Source organism: Desmodus rotundus, chromosome 6 (genome assembly GCF_022682495.2).
Source record: "Desmodus rotundus isolate HL8 chromosome 6, HLdesRot8A.1, whole genome shotgun sequence".
NCBI lineage: Eukaryota > Metazoa > Chordata > Mammalia > Chiroptera > Phyllostomidae > Desmodus > Desmodus rotundus.
In genome coordinates this window covers 82,718,334-82,739,379 of record NC_071392.1, presented here as the reverse complement: position 1 = coordinate 82,739,379, position 21,046 = coordinate 82,718,334, and the positions used below count along the sequence as shown (strand labels likewise).

General features: G+C 44.9%; 2 protein-coding genes across 2 annotated transcripts in view; one reads left to right on the top strand and one right to left on the bottom strand.

Moving 5' to 3' along the window:
• KIAA1549 (KIAA1549 ortholog) overlaps positions 1–12,042 on the top strand; it is a 133,828-nt gene extending 121,786 nt beyond the window's left edge. Inside the window, exons 21-22 of the mRNA XM_053927387.1 lie at positions 2,150–2,295; positions 6,293–12,042. Of these exons, the coding sequence (XP_053783362.1) occupies positions 2,150–2,295; positions 6,293–6,547 (401 nt within the window). The 3' untranslated portion in view covers positions 6,548–12,042. The remainder of the gene's footprint in view (positions 1–2,149; positions 2,296–6,292) is intronic.
• FMC1 (formation of mitochondrial complex V assembly factor 1 homolog) overlaps positions 1–21,046 on the bottom strand; it is a 394,222-nt gene that overhangs the window by 361,954 nt on the left and 11,222 nt on the right. The window lies entirely within an intron of this gene.

Here is a 21,046-nt window from a genome sequence, read left to right as displayed (position 1 = left end):
AAATGGACAAACCTCAAGGGAGAAGAAAGATAAATGTTCAAAGTACAAGAAGAAAACGCACAAAAAAATATGTGCGTACCCTATGAAAGTACACATAATGAAAAACACTCAGTCTTGAAAATGATTTAATTTGACATGCAAATGCCCCATTTCGACCACGGGATGGTTTTCATAATCAGTGAAATGGTGTGGTGAAATTAGCATCTGGTTTCGCTACCTGTATAGTGGGGGGGAGTGTTACTTAGTACTTACTTCCTGTGGTTGTTTTGGTGACTAAAGAAGATAACAGATATCAAGAGCTTCAAGCAGTGCCTGGCACATGAGAAACTTTTAATACGTATGAGCCGCCATTATTATTATTACTATTATATTATTTCTGGTGTGCGTGTAAGTCATTTGACTTTCGGAGAGCAGCTTGGCACACACATAAGGAGCTTTGGATTTGGTACTTCCACTTCCGGGAATCTAGGCTGCCACTCCCCAGACAAATGCACAATATTGGAGGAAAACTACATGTGCAAAGAGATTTCTCAGAGCAGTATTCACCAACAAGTGTGAGCTCCCCAAATACCCAGCAAGAAGGGCCTCAGTGAGGAAATTGCGTAGCTACATAAAATGAAGAGCTCAGAAAGAGCCAGCAAAAGGGAATTTGAATTTTCCGGGTTGCCTCCTTTGTGTTTGCTGCTTGACCTACTTTATCTCTTTTAATCCTTGAAATAACACCATGAGGTAGATTTATTTTTGATCCTACTAGAGAAGTGAGGTATTGAGGCTCAGTGGGAGTGCTAGCCAGTGCCCAAGGTCACAGGGGGGCTGGTCCATGGCAGGGCTGCAATGCAAATCCGGCTTGCTGGGAGTGACTCCCCATGTGGGATCATGGGGGAAGCCTGTGTGTTGTGTCCTTAAGCGAACAAAGCGAGATACAAAATGTGTCTGAAATACGATTTTGGCTACCATCGCGGTGTTAACACAAAGGCCTTCTTTTCTCCCTGTGCCGTCTCCTGAATCTGTAAAGGCTGGAGAACACTGTGCTGCATTGATGTTCTCTGCAAGACTCACTCAAACGATGTCTGTTGGGCAAACAGAACCGATAGCCCCTATCACTGTAATACTGTTATGAATCTTCACTGCCTGGCAAGGTTGCCTGCAGAGTGCCCTGTTCTCACAAGAGCCTGGAAGGGTTTTTTTTTTTTTCCTGACCTTTGGTTTTTAGTTTTTACCGTATATCCAGATAAAACCGTGGAGGGGTTCTTTTTATAAAAATGTATTTGATTAAGGGAGGCTGTTAATTAGACAGCTAGAGGAGGAGGAGACTTGAAGCTGGAGAGAGCCACCCACCCCTGTGAAATCCCGGAACCGTTGTAGGGCCAGTCTGAGCGTCCCCGATGAGTGGGTTGGTCCTAGGGACCTTTGGCAGTAAGTACTTTTTATTTTACGGTGCTTAAAGACCACTTTTCTTGTCTCCTTTAAATCTGCAGAATAGGGATGTTGCCGCACGCCAAAACATGATGGAGAGAAAAGTATGTTGGTTAAAGCCCGGTCTTCCCAGCCACACGAGGCTATGGCACGTGTGAATGTAGGGGAAGGAGCTCAGGGAACTTCCTGGCTTTGCCATCAGCGCACCTCACCCATGAGGTTGGGTGGGCAGCTTTCAAGTTTTAATTGTGTTATAGCCGAGTTACGGAAACACTGTGAATATAATGAAAATATACTTTAACATTCTGAATTCAAATAAATATGCATGCTGCCTTTAAAGCAAAAAAGCAGGTTGTGTTTTGGTCTCTTTGTGAGTCTTGAAGCCACAAGCAAGAAGGGGCCAGGTTTTAGCTTCTTTATGGCTCCAAAACACAACCTTTCCATCCTTTCTTCTTAATGAATAAGAGTGTCCATCTTGGCAACCTCTACAGAAATGAATGGAAGGGCTGCCTATTTATACCCTTTATGTCCGGTTCTTTGGTGTCTAGCCAGGGAAATAAGACTGTCGATATCAGCCACTGTATTAAAAGGAAGTAAAAGCCTGTGAACCAAGAGGCTCATGGTCTGGTATCTCTGTCCCTAAGGGGGTGTGGTGACCACAACCATAGGGCCTTACTGCGCAGCATCATTTTCCAGCCTGTGTTGACCAGGCTGTTCTCTTTTCTTCCTTCAGGCTCCCAGATCCAGCACCTGACGCAGGTGGGCATTGCGAGCAGAATTGGAGCTCAGCCAGTGGAAATTCCACCAAGCAGAGGCAGCCAGTACGGGGGGCCAGGCTGGCCTTCGTACGGGGAGGATGAGGCGGGCCGAAGAGAGGCCGTGAGTATCTGGTGTTGGGGTCACCACTGAGAATTCAGATGTAATCACTTCATTCAGCTGCCTCTGCTTTGGGGACCCCGTTTTAAAAGCTACACGAATTAACATTTTAAGCTTCCTCAGCTTTTTTCCCCTTGAGTGTATTTTTGCTTTCAGTTTTTAGATGGTAGATTTCCTCCGACCCAGGGTGAGAAAGTACTGGCATTGACCTTTTGAAAAGAATATAATTTTCCTTGAGGCAGATTTTAGGCTTGAAGTCATGATTTAAAAAAAATAACCTTTTAAAAAATAATAAAGGCATGTTCATTACAGAAGATCTGGACCGAGGCCCAAAAAACAGTTAAAAAAATTTTTTTTCCAATTACTTTTTATTGTAGGAAAATACACATCACAAAGTTTACCATATTAACAGTTTCTAAGTGCACAGTCCACTGGTTTTCAGTACATTCCTGCTGGTATACATCCGTCCCCACCATCCATCCATCTCCACAGCTTTTTTCATTGTGTAAAACGGAAACTCCATCCTCATTGAACACCGCCTTCCCATTTGTTCACACACCCCCTCACCCCCTGGTTCCAGGCAGCTGGGAGGGGGGGACAAATGTGATTACTTTCTGTCTCTGTGATTTTGACTTTTAAATAGTGAGTCTGCACCTGGGGGTGACTGAAGTCTGGACTTGGTCTTCGGTGTGATCGCCATGTAAATATTCACGTGCTCGCATACCTCCTCGCTCCCTGCTGTGTTTTACTGTGGGTTTTTAGCGTCAGATCCATTATGTGCGCCACGAGTGGATGATTTGCCGCAAGCATGCCGTTTGGGGCATTGCGAGGCAGAGGGTTTGTTTTGAAGGTTTCCCATCATTCTGATCACTCCTTTATAAGAACAGAATCAGTATGGGCACAGGTAATTTCTGCACATGCTTTCCCTTTGCTGTTGTCGTTGTAGTTGTTGCTTTAGAATTTATTTATTTATTTTTTAATATATTTATTGATTATGCTATTACAGTTGTCCCATTCCCCCCCCAACTCCACTCCATCCTTCCCACCCCCCTCCCTCCCATATTCCCCCCCTATAGTTCATGTCCATGGGTCATGTATATAAGTTCTTTGACTTCTACATTTCCTACACTATTCTTACCCTCCTCCTGTCTATTTTCTACCTACCATTTATGCTACTTATTCTCTGTACCTTTCCCCCCTCTCTCCCCCTCCCACTCCCCTATTGATAACCCTTCATGTGATCTCCATTTCTGTGGTTCTGTTTCTGTTCTAGTTGTTTGCTTAGTTTTCTTTTGTTTTGGTTTTAGGTGTTGTCGTTAATAACTGTGAGTTTGCTGTCATTCCCACTGTTCATATTTTTTATCTTCTTTTTCTTAGGTAACTCCCTTTAACATTTCATATAATAAGGGCTTGGTGATGATGAACTTCTTTAACTTGACCTTATCTGAGAAGCACTTTATCTTCCCTTCCATTCTAAATGATAGCTTTGCTGGATACAGTAATCTTGGATGTAGGTCCTTGCGTTTAATCTTGGGTAATGTAATTATGATGTGCCTTGGTGTGTTCCTCCTTGGGTCTAGCTTCTTTGGGACTCTCTGAGCTTCCTGGACTTCCTGGAAGTCTGTTTCCTTTGCCAGATTAGGGAAGTTCTCCTTCATTATTTGTTCAAATAAGTTTTCAATTTTTTGTTCTTCCTCTTCTCCTGGCACCCCTATAATTCGGATGTTGGAACGTTTCAAGATGTCCTGGAGGTTCCTAAGCCTCTCCTCATTTTTCCGAATTCTTGTTTCTTCATTCTTTTCTGGTTGGATGTTCCTTTCTTCCTTCTGGTCCACACCATTGATTTGAGTCCCAGTTTCCTTTGCATCACTATTGGTTCCCTGTACATTTTCCTTTGTTTCTCTTAGCATAGGCTTCATTTTTTCATCTAGTTTTCGAACAAATTCAACCAATTCTGTGAGCATATTGATAACCAGTGCTTTGAACTGTGCATCCGATAGGTTGGCTATCTCTTCGTAGCTTAGTTGTATTTTTTCTGGAGCTTTGAAGTGTTCTGTCATTTGGGCCATTTTTTTTTTCTTTTTTTGTCTTGGCGAGTCTGTTACTTTAAGGGGCAGAGCCTTAGGTGTTCGCCGGGGCGGGGTAACGCTGGTCGCTGAGCTGTGACGCTGTACGTGGGTGAGGGGCCAAGAGGGAGCAATGGCGCCCGCTTCAGTCTCCTCCGGATTTCAATCTTTCACTCCGCTACCCACAATCAAACTGGGCCCCTCTGGTGCTGATTCTGGAGTGGGTGGGCTTGTGCACACTCTAGGCCCCTATGGGTCTCTCCAACGACCTCTCCTGTGAGGCTGGGAGTCTCTCCTGCTGCCGCTGCCGCCCCAATCCCCACGGGCATTTTCAATCAGAGGTTTGAGGCTTTATTTCCCAGAGCTGTAGCCCTGGGTTGCTCGGTCTGCTTCACTCCCCGCCGTTCGTCCGGTTTATCTATGTTCAAATGTGGGGCTGTGGTATGCTACCTGCACTCTGCCTGCCCCGCTCTCCACCACTCCGAGTCTGGCCCTCTCGGTTTATCTGCGCGGATGTGTGGCCTCAGGGTCTGCTAGTGCTCGGACTGCCTGCCCCGTTCCTCCCACACTCTGCCAGTCTCAGTCCTGCCACAGCCACGCAAGTCCTCTCCACCCCGTGCCCGTCTCCACCTCTCCTACCGGTTTAGATGAATGTTTATTTTTTATTTCCTTGGTGTTGTACCCCCTTGCCGTTGGATTCTCTGTCAGTTCTGGTTGTGCGAGGAGGCGCAGTGTGTCTACCTATGCCGCCATCTTGGTTCTCCCCGTTGCTTTAGAATTTATATCCACGGGGAATAAATACATGAATTTGAAAACCCACACCAAAATAACACTTTTTGTTTTATCTTCCTCATTATGCCACAACTGTCATTGCATGTACATACCTTTTTAGCAAGTAATTAATGACTGGATGCTTTTCCTTAATGAGAGGAAATTAACTGGTGAATGTAATTTTTTCCTAAAAGATACATTGTTTCAACTCTCAGGCGTTTGCTTTGGGTTTGCTGACATTTTCCCTTTCCTGCCCTCACTGAGCCCCTGTGGTTTTGTGAGGGGTTTTGGGTGTTCCTGACCCATCCAGGGGTCGCTTCAGTGTGCTGCACGCCCCGTCACTCTTTGGAAAAGTGAGACATAGAAATGTTCTGGGGCCCGGACGCCATGTTTACCAGGCCAACTGCTTACTCTTAGCATGGGTGAGACCCCAGGTTTGGAAACTATGTATACAACCAAAGAGATTTTTCACTGGAAAAATAATGAAGAAAGTCACCGAATGGGTATAATAATAATTATTATTGCCAAATGAATGTCTAATTACATTACGCAAATATAAGCAAAACTGTTGCAGGTTTCAGTGCAGCAACTTTTTAAAGAAAAGGCTCTGCAGAGCACTCCACAGACAGACAGACAAAATGGCAAATGATGTGTGACCTTGTTCCCGTTCTGTGGCCCCTGGGCCCTAGTCCTAGGGCAAAGGCAGCTGTTCTGTTTGTCAGTCCCTCTGCCAGTAGCTGCTTATCTCTTCCAACTCTCAGGTACCCCCATCTGACCTTTCACCTCCATGGGGTACTCCAATATCCCTTCCCTTCCAGCTCTCTGGGCCCCTTCCTGTTTGCCCAGTGGCCACTTACCTCCACACACATAGGCACAGAGGCTTGGCTGACCAGATCATCCTTTCTGTCTGTCATTAAGCAAATGTTTATGAGGCACCCGTTAAGTTCAAGTTCAAGGGTTTCTTTATCACCCTGCTCTCCCTTGACCAACTTCTTCACCGTTATTACCCTCCATTGCAGTCCAGGGAGTCCTAGCGGAGGGTTGACTTGTTGGTAGGAGGTGGCAGGAGGAAGTCACCAGAGTGTGCCCACTGCCAGTTTGAATTTGATGTTTCCCTCCTGTTCTCGCATGGGAAGTACAGCCCCATGTGCCGTGTTTTTCAGGCACACGTGCTCGGACACCAGGAGTATTCTTCTTCACCGCTGTTCCAGGTGCCAAGGACTTCAGGTAGGGAGCCCTCGGCACCCCCGGGGAACGCCCCGCACAGGGGGCTGCAGGGCGCTGGGCTGGCCTACGCCACCAGCTCCACGGAGGACCTGCAGCCCGGCCACTCCTCGGCCTCGCTCATCAAGGCGATCCGTGAGGAGCTCCTGCGGCTCTCCCAAAAACAGACCGCCGTGCACAACTTCCACAGCTGATGGGCCTCGCCTCGTACGTTTGCCAAGTATCCGCTTCCCGTGGAAGCAAGACTCACAGGAAACCAGCCGTGGGCGTGCCTGCAAGAGGCCCAGCGCCTCCACAGCCCGGGCCCGCGGAAGGGAGCAAGTTGCAATTTGAGAAGATGCCATAAGTCACGTGGCAGCTCACGGAGCTTTTAATGAGTTGGCAATGTCGCGACCACTTGGGCTCAGTCGAGATTTCGGTACTTTTTGGCCAGAAGCCAGCAGCACTTCCCGGAAGACAAACCACAAACCTCAGCTATCAGAATTTCTAAGCTCGTCTCCTTTTTCAAGGCAAAAGATGGAAATGTGTGGAATGGGTAGGGCTGACAGGAATCCAGCGTTTCCATGGGAAGACGCACTCGAGGCTGGTTTGTACAATGAACCTGCTGCTTTGTTTTCTGAGAAGAGAGATTGGAAGACATTTTATTAACAGCTTAGTTCCCTCTTTTTCTCCATAGGAACTTATTTTACTAGTAATATTAACAGCAAGGACACTAAGACTGTTCGGGAATTTACAAAGCTACTAGTGAGAAACCAAATGATAGATTGTAGAGCCTGATGATTCCAATCGAAGCCATCACCTGTGTTTTCCCCCCTCCTTCTGGTGCTAATGCTCCGAGGCACTCCACCTTCATGTCTGTGAAACCAACTTTGGCTTTTTCAGTGGGAGAATATGTCGAAGGTTTCGTTTTGTTCTAGAAAGAAAAAAAAAACCAACCCTCCCAAATGAGGGGGGAAGGAAGCTTACTATTTATTTGGTTATTCAAAATACATGTCAAAGTTTAGATTTACACGATTCATTGTATTTGCTGTTTTGTAATTGGGCACACGGAACTGCCGAGAGCATCCCACTTCCGGCACACGTCACCTTCGAGGCCAGCCCTATAGAGTGAGGGTTTCTGGGGGTCCCAAGTGGTCCTTGCTCATTGCTGATGAGTTGCTCACAAATTATGTTTGAATGAGAAATGTCACATAAGCAGAAATTAGCGGTAACCGTTCCTAGGACCACCAAATTGGGATTTGTGAGCATGTTCCCAGTAATCGTGTTCTCTGTGTGTTCAAGACCGAGAAATGAAACTGAGTTTTTGCCTGTCTCTGCTCAGTCAAGAACTGCAAAAGAGAGCTTGGGGAAAGGAGGGGGCCACTCCTAATGGCTGATTTCATCGCACTGGACTCTGCTGAGTGACTCTTGAAACCATCTGTGCAATGTGGGCCTGACGGGGAGGGGGGTATCATCTCCGTTGAGGTTTACTCCTAAAGTCATGATTTCCCCACTTCCCCAGTTAGAGTGAGGAATGGAACAGCGAGGGCCCTGTGTGAAGCTCAGACGAAAAACAGATAACACGTCACTACTCAGAATCCTTTTTTATTAGATCAGCTAATACTTTAAACAGCAGAGAGGCAGGCAGACCTGGGGGGCTCTGATCCAAATCTGATCCAGAACAGCCGATAGGCATTCTGCAGGGGCGTCGCTGGCCCAGACCCCGTTTCAGCACTGTGTCCATTGAGCCTGTCTACAGCCTTACAGTGCAGGGCAAGGGGGTTTGGGGAGGTGAAAATGTGGCCACTCTTCATCTGAATGCCCTGAGAGAGGAGGGCTGCGGGAGAGTAAGTCTCCAAAGGATGTTAAATTAAGGACAGGGGCTCCTTTCCAGGCAGCTCTCACAAGCTCCAAGAGCGTGGGAGAGAAGACCCCCTCCTGGGCTTGATTTCAGACCCTCGGTCCTGGTTTAATACCCAGAGTGGAGAATTCTCTTTGCAGGTCACTCAGAAATACCAGGTTTCCTGAATGTGTTAAGAATTTCAGACATCCAAGCAGAGTTGTGTTCTGGACACCTGACAGTGAATTCAAATCATGCGACAGCAGGTGGGCTACATACATGCAGGGCCCCCCTTTCTCCCATTCTGCCCAGTGTGGTCAGTGTTTGCACCCAAAATCCGTCATCTCCTTTGGACACTGAAGAAACAGGCCTCTGTCTTAAAGGGGCTGCCGTGGCGACTGTGATGCCTTTTAAACTGGCATAAGAAAAGGGCTCGACCTGTGGTGGTGTTCTTGGAATTGATAGACTTGTAAACTGGTGTCGGGACCAAAGAGAACCTGTAGTACCTGGTGGGGTGTGGTGTGGTGTGAGCGGGCTCATGGGTTCACCCGGACTCTTGTGTTGGTTGGAAAGCACACCCAGTTTGCCCTTGTTTTCTCCAAACTCATGCCATGGGAGTTTTGCCCGTCACCAAACTCAGCACAGACGAGCTGTCGTGGGGAGCCCCACACCCACGTGGGTCTGCAGACACGCAGCTAAGGCGGTCTGTTAACAAGGGGGGTTCCTCACGCTTATCACGTGTGCTTTGGAGTTGCGTTCCTTTGAGGCACTATTACATTTTCATGTCTCTCCTTTTTTCTATTTTCGGAGTTCCGGTGGAAATGCCTCCAGCTCTGAATTTGAGTCAGTGTTTTAGAGAGTAAATGAATGGAGTAAATGATTTAGAAAGTAAATGACTGTTTGGAGAAATGATCGTGTGCAGAGTCAGCTTTGTCAGGTCCCTTCTCTGAGCCTCATTCTCCCCATCAGCCAAACAAGGACAGGCCTCCCTTGCCCGCCTCCTAGGATTGCTCATTGTGAGTCAGATGTGATCGTGTGAGCAAACGTGCCTTGAGGAGGGTACGCAAAGCACTGTGAAAATGTAAAATGTGATCTGTACAGTTGTGCTGGGGGGATGATTGACACGCTGTGACCTGCTGGTGACGGAGTTCACGTGCAGGCGCCCAGAGCAGAACAGAAGGCCTCGTGTGACTCCTCTTCCTCTCTCCTGTTTTGCTTTAGCCTCACTTCCTTCTCCATTAACTTGCGAGCAGCATTTTCTAAACATCTTTTATGCTCCTGATTTTCTGCCTTTTCTGGCCCCAAATATGTCAAGCAGGAACCCTGCCTTCTGGGATCGTAGAATCTAAGATAATGCAGATGGGCGTAAAAGATGGAAGATACACATAAATAACATGGTTTAAACATCAGTAACATTTGTTGGAAGTACACAAGTGCATTAGATACTCAGCCGGAAGAAGTGGAAGTTGTGTATTTGGAAACGGGATCTTGGGGGGAAGTCAACTTCAGCAGCTACTTCAGTGTGGACAGGGGAGCTGCCCAGGGAAATGGTGAGGTGGCGTGGGGAAGCTGAGAGTAGGCCCAGGAAGGAGGGAGAACGTGGGCGGAGCTGTCATTGAAAGTGAACTTGATCCCCATCTGCTACAATATGGGGACGGAATTCCTTCCCGCACTGTCTGGGGAGTTTTATAAGAGGAGGAAGCAGTGCTGTGAGTATCCATTTATGGTGACACAGCAGAATGACCGAGCCGGTGAAGAAGGTCTGCGGAGGAAGACATCCATGCTGGAGAGAAGCGGAGCAGGCCGAGGTCTGCCGAAGGAGGCTGTGTAAAGCAGGCGAGTAGTGGTAAGAGCTCCGCCATCGGCTCCGCTGCTTAGAGCAGACCTCAGTGGCCAGCCATCGGGCCACATTCAATCCTTTGTGGAGTGTAGTGGGTTATAAATACATATATGTGACTTCTTAACAGCCACCTTCATTGTTTTCCCCAAATTGTATTTAATTTCAGAGTACATTTCGGTTTTGGTGGCATGTGGCTTTTGAGCAGCAGACTACGTGGGTTTTCTGCCAACCAGGCTTTTCGGGGTGCAAGGCCTATGATGCAAAGCACAGGTGAGGCAGAGCAAAGGTCTGCCTGAAGGCTTTGGGCAGAAACAAGTAATTCTGTGATTTCTGAGCCTCCACTGAACTGTGGACAAAGTCCGTGTTGACCGCACTGCACAGCTTCTCAGTGCTCCAGTGGCCAGACCAGTCCCTCCTTGGACACTGATTGGCATTTGCAGTAACTCATGAGTTAATCACCAAATACACTCCTCAATCCCTTCATGCTAGGCTCTGAGACATGAATAAGTGTGTTGGTTGGAAGGGAAGCTGGTTAAGGTCCTGGGTGGGGGGGTGGGGACCTCCAGTCTGCACGACCACACTGACTTCAGCTCTAGTTAAGTTTTAGCCATTTTCATTCTACCTCCAGAGCAAGTCTCCAAAGCCAGCCTCCAGAGCCTGCTTGTCCTCATTCGTCCCAGACAGGAGCACAACAAAGTCCAATTCTGTACCTGCAAACAGCCCGTTGACCACAAAGCCCGTTTTTATGGGATGGTAACTTGAACTTCGTCTTTACATTTCATCCAACACATTAACAGGTATTCTGGAAACATGTGAGAAGGGTTTCTATGAGCATCTGCTGTACCATACTCATAAAATGTAACAGGCTGACACGTAATACCTAATGGGCAAGGAATGTGTACATTTCAGGTTTCTTTGGGTATTTTTGGCTGTGATTTTCAGTGTTTAAGTGAGGACTCCTTTCTCTAAGACTAAAAAGATTTGAAAACCGAAACCTCATAGTACGATCCTAATTCCAGGCCTGTGTGTGTAATGGCACACTTGAGAATTCATCTTAAGAACACGCAGTAGCATTGAAATTTAGGAAAAGGATATTTAAATGCCTTTGGAAAACAAAAAACAATGTTAGGTGCCAATGAGCTAGTGAGAGGGAATGAATGTCCCAATCTGAGGAACTCGAGTCCATATTAATTTCCCACAGGGTAAATAATTGTGCAGGTGGCTTGCTTTTCCTCCTCCTCCCAGATTTTTCTGTTCTGGGGCCACTTTGGATTTAAAGAAGGGGTGAAGGGACAGAGATAACAGTGATTTGGGCCTTGCAGTCCCTGAATTCCATGGAATCATTCTGGACAAGTTAGAGCATCGTGCCCACCTGATTTCATGCATTTATAACTTGACTCCCTAGGTGTGCAAGTCAGGAATAGTACAGGGCCAAGTTCAAGCCAGACACCCTGTACTGCTCCTTCTGCAGATGTGGGGAAAGGTGCTGGAGGAACGGAAGCTCCACCAATGAACTCAGTTGCTCTAAGCACCAGAGGGCTCATTTCAGAAAAGGGGAGTAGACTCTAGAGCATCATCTAGGGAGTGTGGAGAGTAGGCTAGCCTTCCCCTGACAGGAAAGGTTGCTTAGCAGAGCTGCTCTGGGATGCCCACTTGTCGTCTCCTACTTTGTCAAGGTCCATATTCTTCTGACTCTTCCTGCACTCCCATTCCTAGGTTGTAACTATTAATGTACGAAAATACACAGAGTACATTGAGGCCACTCGTGGCATCGGTACTGCAACTTGAACTTGACAATCATGGTTTGCTGGTCTCACACGGGCACTTAAATTTTGGTATGGGTATACGATTTAGTAATTGAATCTTCCCTTCTATTTGTCGGTTATGTTTCTACCCTTCAATTAGCTGCACTGTTTTCTAATGTGCTGTAGAGTTTTTTGAAATAATTTATGCAAGTGTTTGGTTTCCATGTTTACAATTTATACGGCTTTCCTAGCATTTTAAATGGAAATGTCAATAAATGCTACAAATTGGTGTCAAGTGATATTTTCTGTTTATTTCCTTTGCAACAGGATAGTTTTCTCATTTGTAAAATGTGAAGGTTACATGAAATGGGTTTTTTTTTTTTTTCCATTTTCTAGTTTTTGTGTCCCTGGTGAGAACACTTAGTGCTTTCATTTTCCAAGGAATTAAGCTGAAAGTCCTCTATTGAGTGAGTGTGTGGAATTTGCACAATTGTTTTCAGTCACATTGGCTGGTGCTCCTCCTTTCTACTGGCCACACATCAAATCGATGCTTCCACTAAGAGCAGATTCATTTTGGAATTAAAAGATTAGGGAGTCTACAGTCTAGAAAGATAAATGAGAAGATCAAAGTCTCTACAGTCTGGAAAGGTAATAGCGTAAACCTGGAGTTGATGAAACCCAAGATAATAAGAACCCCTTGAAACTGAGAAAAGCAAAAGGAACTGTGAAACGCAGTGGCACGTGATGAAATGAAAGGTGGAAACTTGGACAGGATCCTGAAACAGCCACCGAAAAGGTAATCAGTGGAAGAATGAGGAAATCCAAATAAAGTCTATAACAGGGGTGTCAAAATCATTTTCACCAGGGGCCACATCAGCCTTATGGCTGCCTTCAAAGGGCCGAATAATTTTAGGACTGTACAAATGTGACTACTCCTTAACTAGGGGCAAGGAGCTCGGCACTGCCACCGGGTAGAAACAAGGTGCTGGGCCAGATAAAACAAGGTGGAGGCCAGATTCGGTCCACGGGCCTTGTGTTTGCCACCTGTGGTTTATAGTGTAGTTCAGTTTATGCAAAGGTTAAGGTATTGATTTTGCTCACTTTGCTGTGGCTATTAAGACTTTAACATTAGAGGCAGCAAAGTAAAAGGTAGAGAGAAACATTGCATTATTTTTGCAGCTTTTCTCTAAATCTAATTAAAAATTGGAAAACAAATCTGGTACAGAAAAAGCCCATGGGACCCCCCTGCAGAGGCTGATAGTGAGTCTGCCCTCGGCATCCACAGCCTAGAACCTGCCATACTTCTCTGGGAAGCCAGCTCCTGCTGACCATGAAACAGGTAACAGGTACTCTGGTAACAAGTACCCTAGTAACACTAGTAACAGGTGTAAGTCTCAGCAGGAAATAAACCCTCATGAAGGAGACTTCAGGGCCTAGGATCAACCAGAAGGGGAATTTGAACCTAAACATTCAAAAAAATAGACAACTATGAAAGGGAACTTAAAGTATGTATCAAGTGTTTAAAGAGGTTTAAAAAGTCTAGAAAACCACAGAAGAAGAGGCTATTAGGAAATTAAGCACATTTGACAAAACCAAAAATTAATCCTTGAAGGGAAAATTAAAGAATTAGAAAGCACCATGTATGCACACATGGCTGAAGAAGTAATCGCAACAGATTTAATATATCTTTACATCTTAATAAGTACACTTTAGATTAAAGACAAAAAAAACAGTGTAGACTAAACTGGCACAGCTCGGTCCTCTAAGTGATCTTATATGCCTTGAATGTAAGTAGGTTCAAATGATAGAAGAACAAGGAGATACTAGACGCAGCTCAGGCTGGGAAGAAAGGTCGGTCAGGCGGGCCCCATGCCCAGAGCCTGAATATGGAATTGACATGAATGTGAGTTTAAACCACAGTTGGCATAATTGGAAATTCTCTTTCACCTCTTCCACATTGCACCTGCCAAGCACAGCTTAAGGTAAGTAGAAAACAAGGAACAATAGCAAATACGAAGAGAAATCTTTTGCTCCAGTGCCAGAATTAAATAATGAAATTGATGACGTTTTAATTGTTGGATCATGCACTATTTAATAACTTTTTTCTTCTAAAGGTCACCTGCACTTCCCCTGCTACACCCTTCTGGGGAATTAACTGTGGGGGGAGTTTGTTTTCTCTGGCATTGGACTTGACAAATTACGGCCCCAAGTCTCAATAACCCATGTTTATGTAATTAAACTACTATTTGTTGTACTGGTGCCAAAGGATAGCATTACAGAAGCGAAAACAACATACCCGGAAAGCTCTATTGTAAGATGGTTTCTAAGTGGCCAGGTCATGGGTGACGGGGCGAGACAAGTACCTTGAAAACATGCATTACTGTTAAGTACTTAAGTTTTCGATTCTCTGAGGTGACGCTATACCTCATATCGGTGGTTTCCTCCAGCATTTTATTTTATTGCAGCATTTTAAAATTCTGAGATTGTCTCAAGGAAACATTCGTACAAAGAATTAATAAAAAAGAAGAATGGCTTAAAAGCCAACACGGGGTTGGTGCGTTTCGGCACAGAAGGTGGTTAATGTTGCTCTTCCAGCTGCAGCTCCTCCTTGCGGCTGCCTTTAAAGAGCAGCAGGGACGTTCTGTTTCTGGCAGAGCTCGGCACTCCCCTCAGTGCCTCCTAAAGCTCAGAGCGAGAGGCGGGAGTCATCTCCTCCTGACTTGGAGTCCACCACCCAGTATGTGTTTTGGTTGCTGGTTTATAGTTCCCTGGTGCTGTCCGTTTGGGTTTCCTTGGGGGACACAAATGAGGGGTCAAGTTTTTTTTTTAAATCTAATTAGCCAAACTTAAGTCAGAACATCATGTTACTATAGGTAGCCCATTAACCCTAACCTCTTTTGCTCTATTTTTCCTGGTCAAAATGCAGATGAGCAGAATAGAAGGAAATGAAAGCCACTCTAACTCCACCATCAGAGAGGCTGCAGTCAAACTGTTAGTAAGTTTTGCAACTTAATCTTGTTTGGTGATTGGGACTGGTCAGGATATTTGCTTTTTAGTTGGTCCCACAGTAAGCTATTGATTTGGATTCGAAGCAGGGAGAGGGCTGGGAAGAGGGCTGAAAACTTGGAATTGGTGCGGGGTATTCCGGGAGGAAGGATCAACAGCATTTTCTGAATGCCGGAGGAAAACGGCACCTTGATCTTTGTGCCTGCCCCTTTGTGCCTAGTAATGCACTTGCCCCATCGATCTGACACTTTTCAGGGACATTTACAGGGGCATCCTAGTGTTTGTAGCTGAGAGAGAGGACTTCATGGTGAGGTGGGCTTGGTACAGAAAGCAATGTTATATTTCTAGCCTTTGGCTCTAACCCTAGGTTATTTAGGAGCTTCGGCTCACCAACCTCCTAGGAGGGACTCTTGTGACAAGCGCCTCCCTCAGTGTCTTTTCCTTGTCCATGGGGCTCTCCTTCACCTGCTTGCTAGGCATACACATCAGTGTCATCACGCATTTCCTGCCCCGGCTGGCCACCTTTCTCCTCCCCCACTGACCACACAGGTGATGAGCCAGGCAGGGGTAGCATCTCAACTATTTCCCAGGGTCAAAGGTGTGCTTTGGCGGATGACAAAGTCCTCCATGCCTCACCCTCTCTCCAGATAATTCAGGTTTGCCTTCTGAGGTCGCTGGCCCCTGGACCTCAGAAATGAGGGTGTGTGTGCTCTTCACAGCGGTGGGTGCGAGGTTACTTCCTGAGTTTTCAGATCCCGCAGAGTTTAGAAGGAGGGTGTTGTGATGTGACTGTCAGGATTTAAAACGCATATCAATGGGCTAAATCCCAGGCCAAAAAACAAAACAAAATTTTATATATTCCTACTAAATTTAAAGCCCTACTTCTAGATTTAAAAAATTGTGATAAACATATAGGATGAAGGGAATATGGTCTGACAGGACTTTATAGAAAGAGATTTGAGGTTGTTCACTGACATGTTAGGGATTATTGGGAGCATTGGAGACACTGGAAAGATCAACACAGCCTTGGACAGTACAAATACGAATACGTCGCCCCAGTGAGGGGATATAAGAATTTCTATGTGCTGGTTACTTGAAGGATACAGGTGCCATATTTTTGAAAGGAATGTTCTGAATTGAACGGAGAGACTGGGAGAAGAAGAACCGGAATGGCAGGATGGAAACCACATTATTTGAGGAAGAAATCAAGCAACTAGGTGTTTGCCTGGAGGAGTGAAGGCTCGTAGGTGAGCAAGTTGTTTTCAGATACCCTGAGTTGTCATGAGTAAGGGGAGTGACTTGCTTTATGGTATTCTGGAAGACAGAACTAATGTAGAAAGCATGTCTTGGCCTCGTTCAAAGAACAGTGATCTCGGGAGGTCAACACAGAAAAGTCATTCTTTGGAAGTCCTTCCCATTGGCCTCTGCTGAGGACCTCCCTCCCACGACACTAACCTTGGACCTCGCATGTCCTCCAGTAGAAGGGATGCATTCTGGGCCCGAGGCCTCCCAGCCCACCTAGTCCTTTTCTGAGACTCTCATGAGCCCGCGAGGTGGAAGGTTAGGACCTAGACACCTGTAGGGACATGGTACTATGGATGTGACTGAGCAAAACCAGCTCAGGCTCTGCCATAAAATGAAGGAGGGGAAAGGATATTGTTTAGTATCTCTCAGAGAAGTAGTGATGAATAAAGCTGAGTGGTTTATATATGTACAGTTAGAACATGGTGTATTGTACATAACTGCCAAGAATCTCAATCCTAGTGCTGAGAATCTCATGCAACAGCAGATAAACTCACTGAGCACTGACTAGATTGTGTGGTAGTACTGCTGATACATGAATGCATTCATTAAACAAGTGTTTATTCAGTACAAGCTATGCAATAGACACTGTTGTAAGCACTGGGAATTTAGAATACATTGGGGAGTAAGACAGAACCCCCCTGCTCCGATGGGAGGCTATAGACAGACAGCAGGGAGGTCATCACAACCTTGACAAAAGCTGTCTCAGTGGAGTGCAGGAGGAAGAAGCTAGTGGGGAGGGGGAGTGAAGGAGGACCAGGAGGTGGGAACAGAGAGAACGGTAATTCAGCCAAATCTTTCCAGACGTTTTGCTGAGAAGGGAGCGGAGAAGTGGAAGCTGGAAGGTGGGGGTGTAGGTTGCCTAATAAGCATAGGGAACCCAATTTGAATGTCAGATAAACCAGGAATATGTTTTTTTAGTTCATCTTAAATAGTACAGGGGACACAAAACCTAAAATATTTGTTGCTTATCTGACATTCACATTTACCTAGGTGTCTATTTTCATTTGCTAACTGGGAGCTGTAAAATGACAGGTACCAGACGTGTTGTGTGCTGATGGGGATGATCCACGAAGTGATGGATTATTATTATTGATAAGGCAGAAGACAGAGAACAAGGAGACGGGCCTGGGGTTGAGAGCTCAATGGGCAGACCGGCCTTTGGAGGGGCGGGATGTTATCCCCTTGTGCAGAGGAGGGCAAGCAGAACACAGCACAGATCCAGGTCAGTCTGCAGATACGCCAAGGCTGACCACCTTTTTGGCTCTGAAAAAATATATATTTAAGGCAAACATGGTACCATTTCTTTCCCTTTATAAGCGCAGGTATTTTTTAAGTAGGCAGCAAAACATTAACTCAGAGTACATTCTTTAATTTTGTGCTTGTTTAAAGATGAACTCTGCTTCATTGTCCATGGCTAGTCAGATACATTCAGATTTAGGTCAGTATATAATTCAGGTTAATAGTGTCTGTTATTGTACTTAAGTAACATAATGACTGAGTAACACGATGGTATTTACTTTCTTAAATTTGTTAAGGTGTGTTTTATGGGCCAGAATGTGGTCTTTCTTTGTGAATGTTCTGTGTGAGCGTGAGAAGAATGTGTAATCTGCTATTGTTGGGTACAGGAGTCTATAAATGTCAATTAGCTCTGGGTGATTGATGGCGCTGTTCAATTCAACTATGTTTTACTGATTTTCTGCCTGCTGGATCTGTCCGTTACTGACAGAGGAGTGCTGAAGTCTCCAGCTGTGATAGTAGCCTCATCTGTCTCTCTTTGCAGGTTCTATCAGTATTTGCCTCACATGTTTTGTTGCTCTGTTGTTAAGAGTATACACAGGGAGGGTTGTTATGTCTTCTTGGAAATTGGGCCCATTTATCATTTTGTAATGCTCCTCTTTATCTGGTAGATCTCCTTGCTTTGAAATCTGCTCTGTCTAAAATTCATAGAGCTACTCCACCTTTCTTTTTATTAGTGTTAGTGTGGCATATCTGTCACCATCCTCCAGTCTTCATATTTCAGGTGGGTTTCTTGGAGACAATAGATAGTTGGGTTCTTGTTTTTTTTAATCCATTCTGATATTCTCTGTCTTTTAATGAATGCATGTAGACCGTTCATATTTAAAGTGATTATTGATATGGTTGGATTAGCGTTTGGCATCTTTGCTACTGTTTTCATTCATGGACCTTTTCTTTGTTTATGGGTTTTTGGGTTTTTTGGTTTTTGGTTTTATTTTGGTCTTCCATTTTTTTTTCTGCCTTCTCTGATTTTGTGAGAATTTTATATCCTTCTGTTTTCTCTCCTCTCTTAGTATTTGAATTTTACTTCAAATTTTATTTTGTAAGTGGTTGCCCTGGAGTTTGCAATACACATTTATGACTAACCCAAGTCCATTTGCAAACAACACCACACCACTTCACAGGTGGTACAAATGCCGTAGAGTTCCAAGCTCTCTACCTGCTGGGCTGGAACCCGGAAGATATGGTGGTGTTTGATTCACAATGAAACACACATCACATGTGCCACCCAGACATACACAGCCCCCGACAGTGCCACCAAGGGTTACTATACCACTTGCTCAGACAGCCCTCCACATGGTAATATTCCTGCCAGGCATTTTCCTCTGTGCGTGTTTTATTTTACCGCATCGGGGGACCTGCGTACAATGTTCTATCCTGACTTCCTTTACTAGCATTATCATAGGTGTGTTTTTCATCTCATTAAAAGCTCGTTTTAATCACAATTTTATATCTATTATAAATTTTCCCCAAATTCTTGTGTAATTTGTTATTGTAGGTTCCATGTATCTGAGCTTATTTCTTTGCTAAAATCTTTTTTTTCCTTTAGCAACTTGATTATATTTGTTTCTCTTAATGTGGTTGGCACTCCCAGTTCCTTTCATATTTCAACAAAGGAGTTGCTGACTCCGTCACCTTTCCTGTCTGAATATGAAGTGTGTGATCAGTTCTGGAGGTGGGAGGCAGAGATCAGGGCGACCGGTTTGTTAGGGTGAGAGCCCTTTTCCGGGTTGCAGATCTCCCGCTGTATCCTCACATGGTGGGAGGGGCTGTATTTTTTTCTGCATAATCTAACTGTTCCCCTAAAGCTAAACATGGGTTGTTTCTAATGTTTTACTGTTATTACTGTTATATAATGGTGTCTAAATATCTTTGTGTATAAATCATCTCATTTTCAGATTATTTCCTTAGAATAAATTTTTGGAATTGAAGTTACTGAGGCAAATAGTCAGAAATCTGGGCTAATTTATATCCCCAGTGTTCATTTTTAGAATACATCTTGTTGTACCCTCCCCAGAACTGAATCATAGAGTCATATTTTAAAATATTTTATAATTTGACCAAGAAAGTTTACACATAGTTTTCATAGTTATCACTTTACACCTTCCTAATTTCCCATAGTAATGTCACCTTACCTTTACCTCGTCCTTTGATACTTAGGGTTCTTTTCCCAATGTGTGGCATTCTCTAGAATAGTAAAGCATTGTAAACAACTATTATTTTTCCAGACTATTTCCTGGCTCTTTTTCCTTTGAATTATTTTTCTATGAGGCAAATTATCAGCAATGGGTCGTAAGATGGGGATATTTTCAGTATTTATGAATTTTAAGGGGCTCTCTCATAGTGCGGTGAACATCATTTACTGGAAGTCACTAAGCAAGGGCAGGTCACCCTCTGCAAGGTGTGGTTGAGTGAGTGAGTGTGTGTGTGTGTGTGTGCCCATATGTGTGAGAGAGAAAGAGAAAGAAAGAAGGGGCTAGAGCCCTTTGGCCTCGAAGGCCCCTTCCAACTCAGATTCTGTGAGTCGGTATTGTCCTATGACCCAGGCAATCTTGCTGATACAGATGTAAAGCAGAGGATTCCAAGCTCGGGGAGAATCGTGTGTGTGTGTGTGTGTGTGTGTGTGTGTGTGTGTGTGTTAATGTGTATGCATACTTTTTTTAAAATCCAAGCTGAGCTGCTTAGACTGACATGACTGGCCAGCTCACATGATCTCCTTGGGTTTCTTTGAAAACCCCACATGCAAGTAAGAACAGATTATGTAAATCACATTAAATGCTAAGCTACATATCTTGGGGTAAAAATCAATTAAATGTTATCACCCTTAGACCATTAGGGAGATCTGATTTGCCTTACATGCCAGTTCCTCCCATCCCACGGGTCTTACCCACCTGGCTCCTTGCCACCCTGCCCCCAACCCGGGCACTTTGAAGGGAGATGCCCCTGGGAAGGTGGGAGGTGAGAGGTTTGTTTGCTCCTATTGGTGCAGAGATGAGGGGAAAGCTGCCAATCTGAAGACCAATTGGAGACGGTGGGAGAGTATGGGAGGTTCCATCTGTCTCCTGGGAAGATGGAGCTCTTACAGTAGTATATGAAGTCTGTAAAAATTATTCTAAAATATTAAAAATAATTCGTGAAGGGAGTAAAGGCCTCTGCTTCCCCGGCACCTGCGTTCCAGTGTGTGATGGAATAGCAGTGGTCTGAGATGTCCTCAGTGCGAATAGTAGGCCACGATGCCTGTGGTTTTCTCAGCATCTCAGTGTGAACACGACCCGCTCAACCGTGTGTCCTCGCCGCTAGGACAGACTTTCAGAACGGACCCCCCGCATTTACACTGCGGTTCATTCCTAGGAAAAGCACACTGTGATCTCACTAAAAAATGTCAGCGGCAGACTTAATCTCTTGGACAAAAATAGTTTCTCCACATTTCTTCAAACCTGGCGTGACCCTGGGCATATCTGAAGGTGAAAAACCTCCCCAGAGCCAGGAATATAGGAACAGGGCAGTAAATTTTATTTTTTAATTCAGCTAAAATGCACACTTGCCAAGAATTTTATTTATAGCCAACCTTTAAAAAAAATCACATTAAAAGAAAAACGCTAACTCTGATACAAATCAATAGCAATGCTGCCTTCAGATCCAAAATGAAATTGAATTCAGTAAATCGAATTCAATCTCTTAC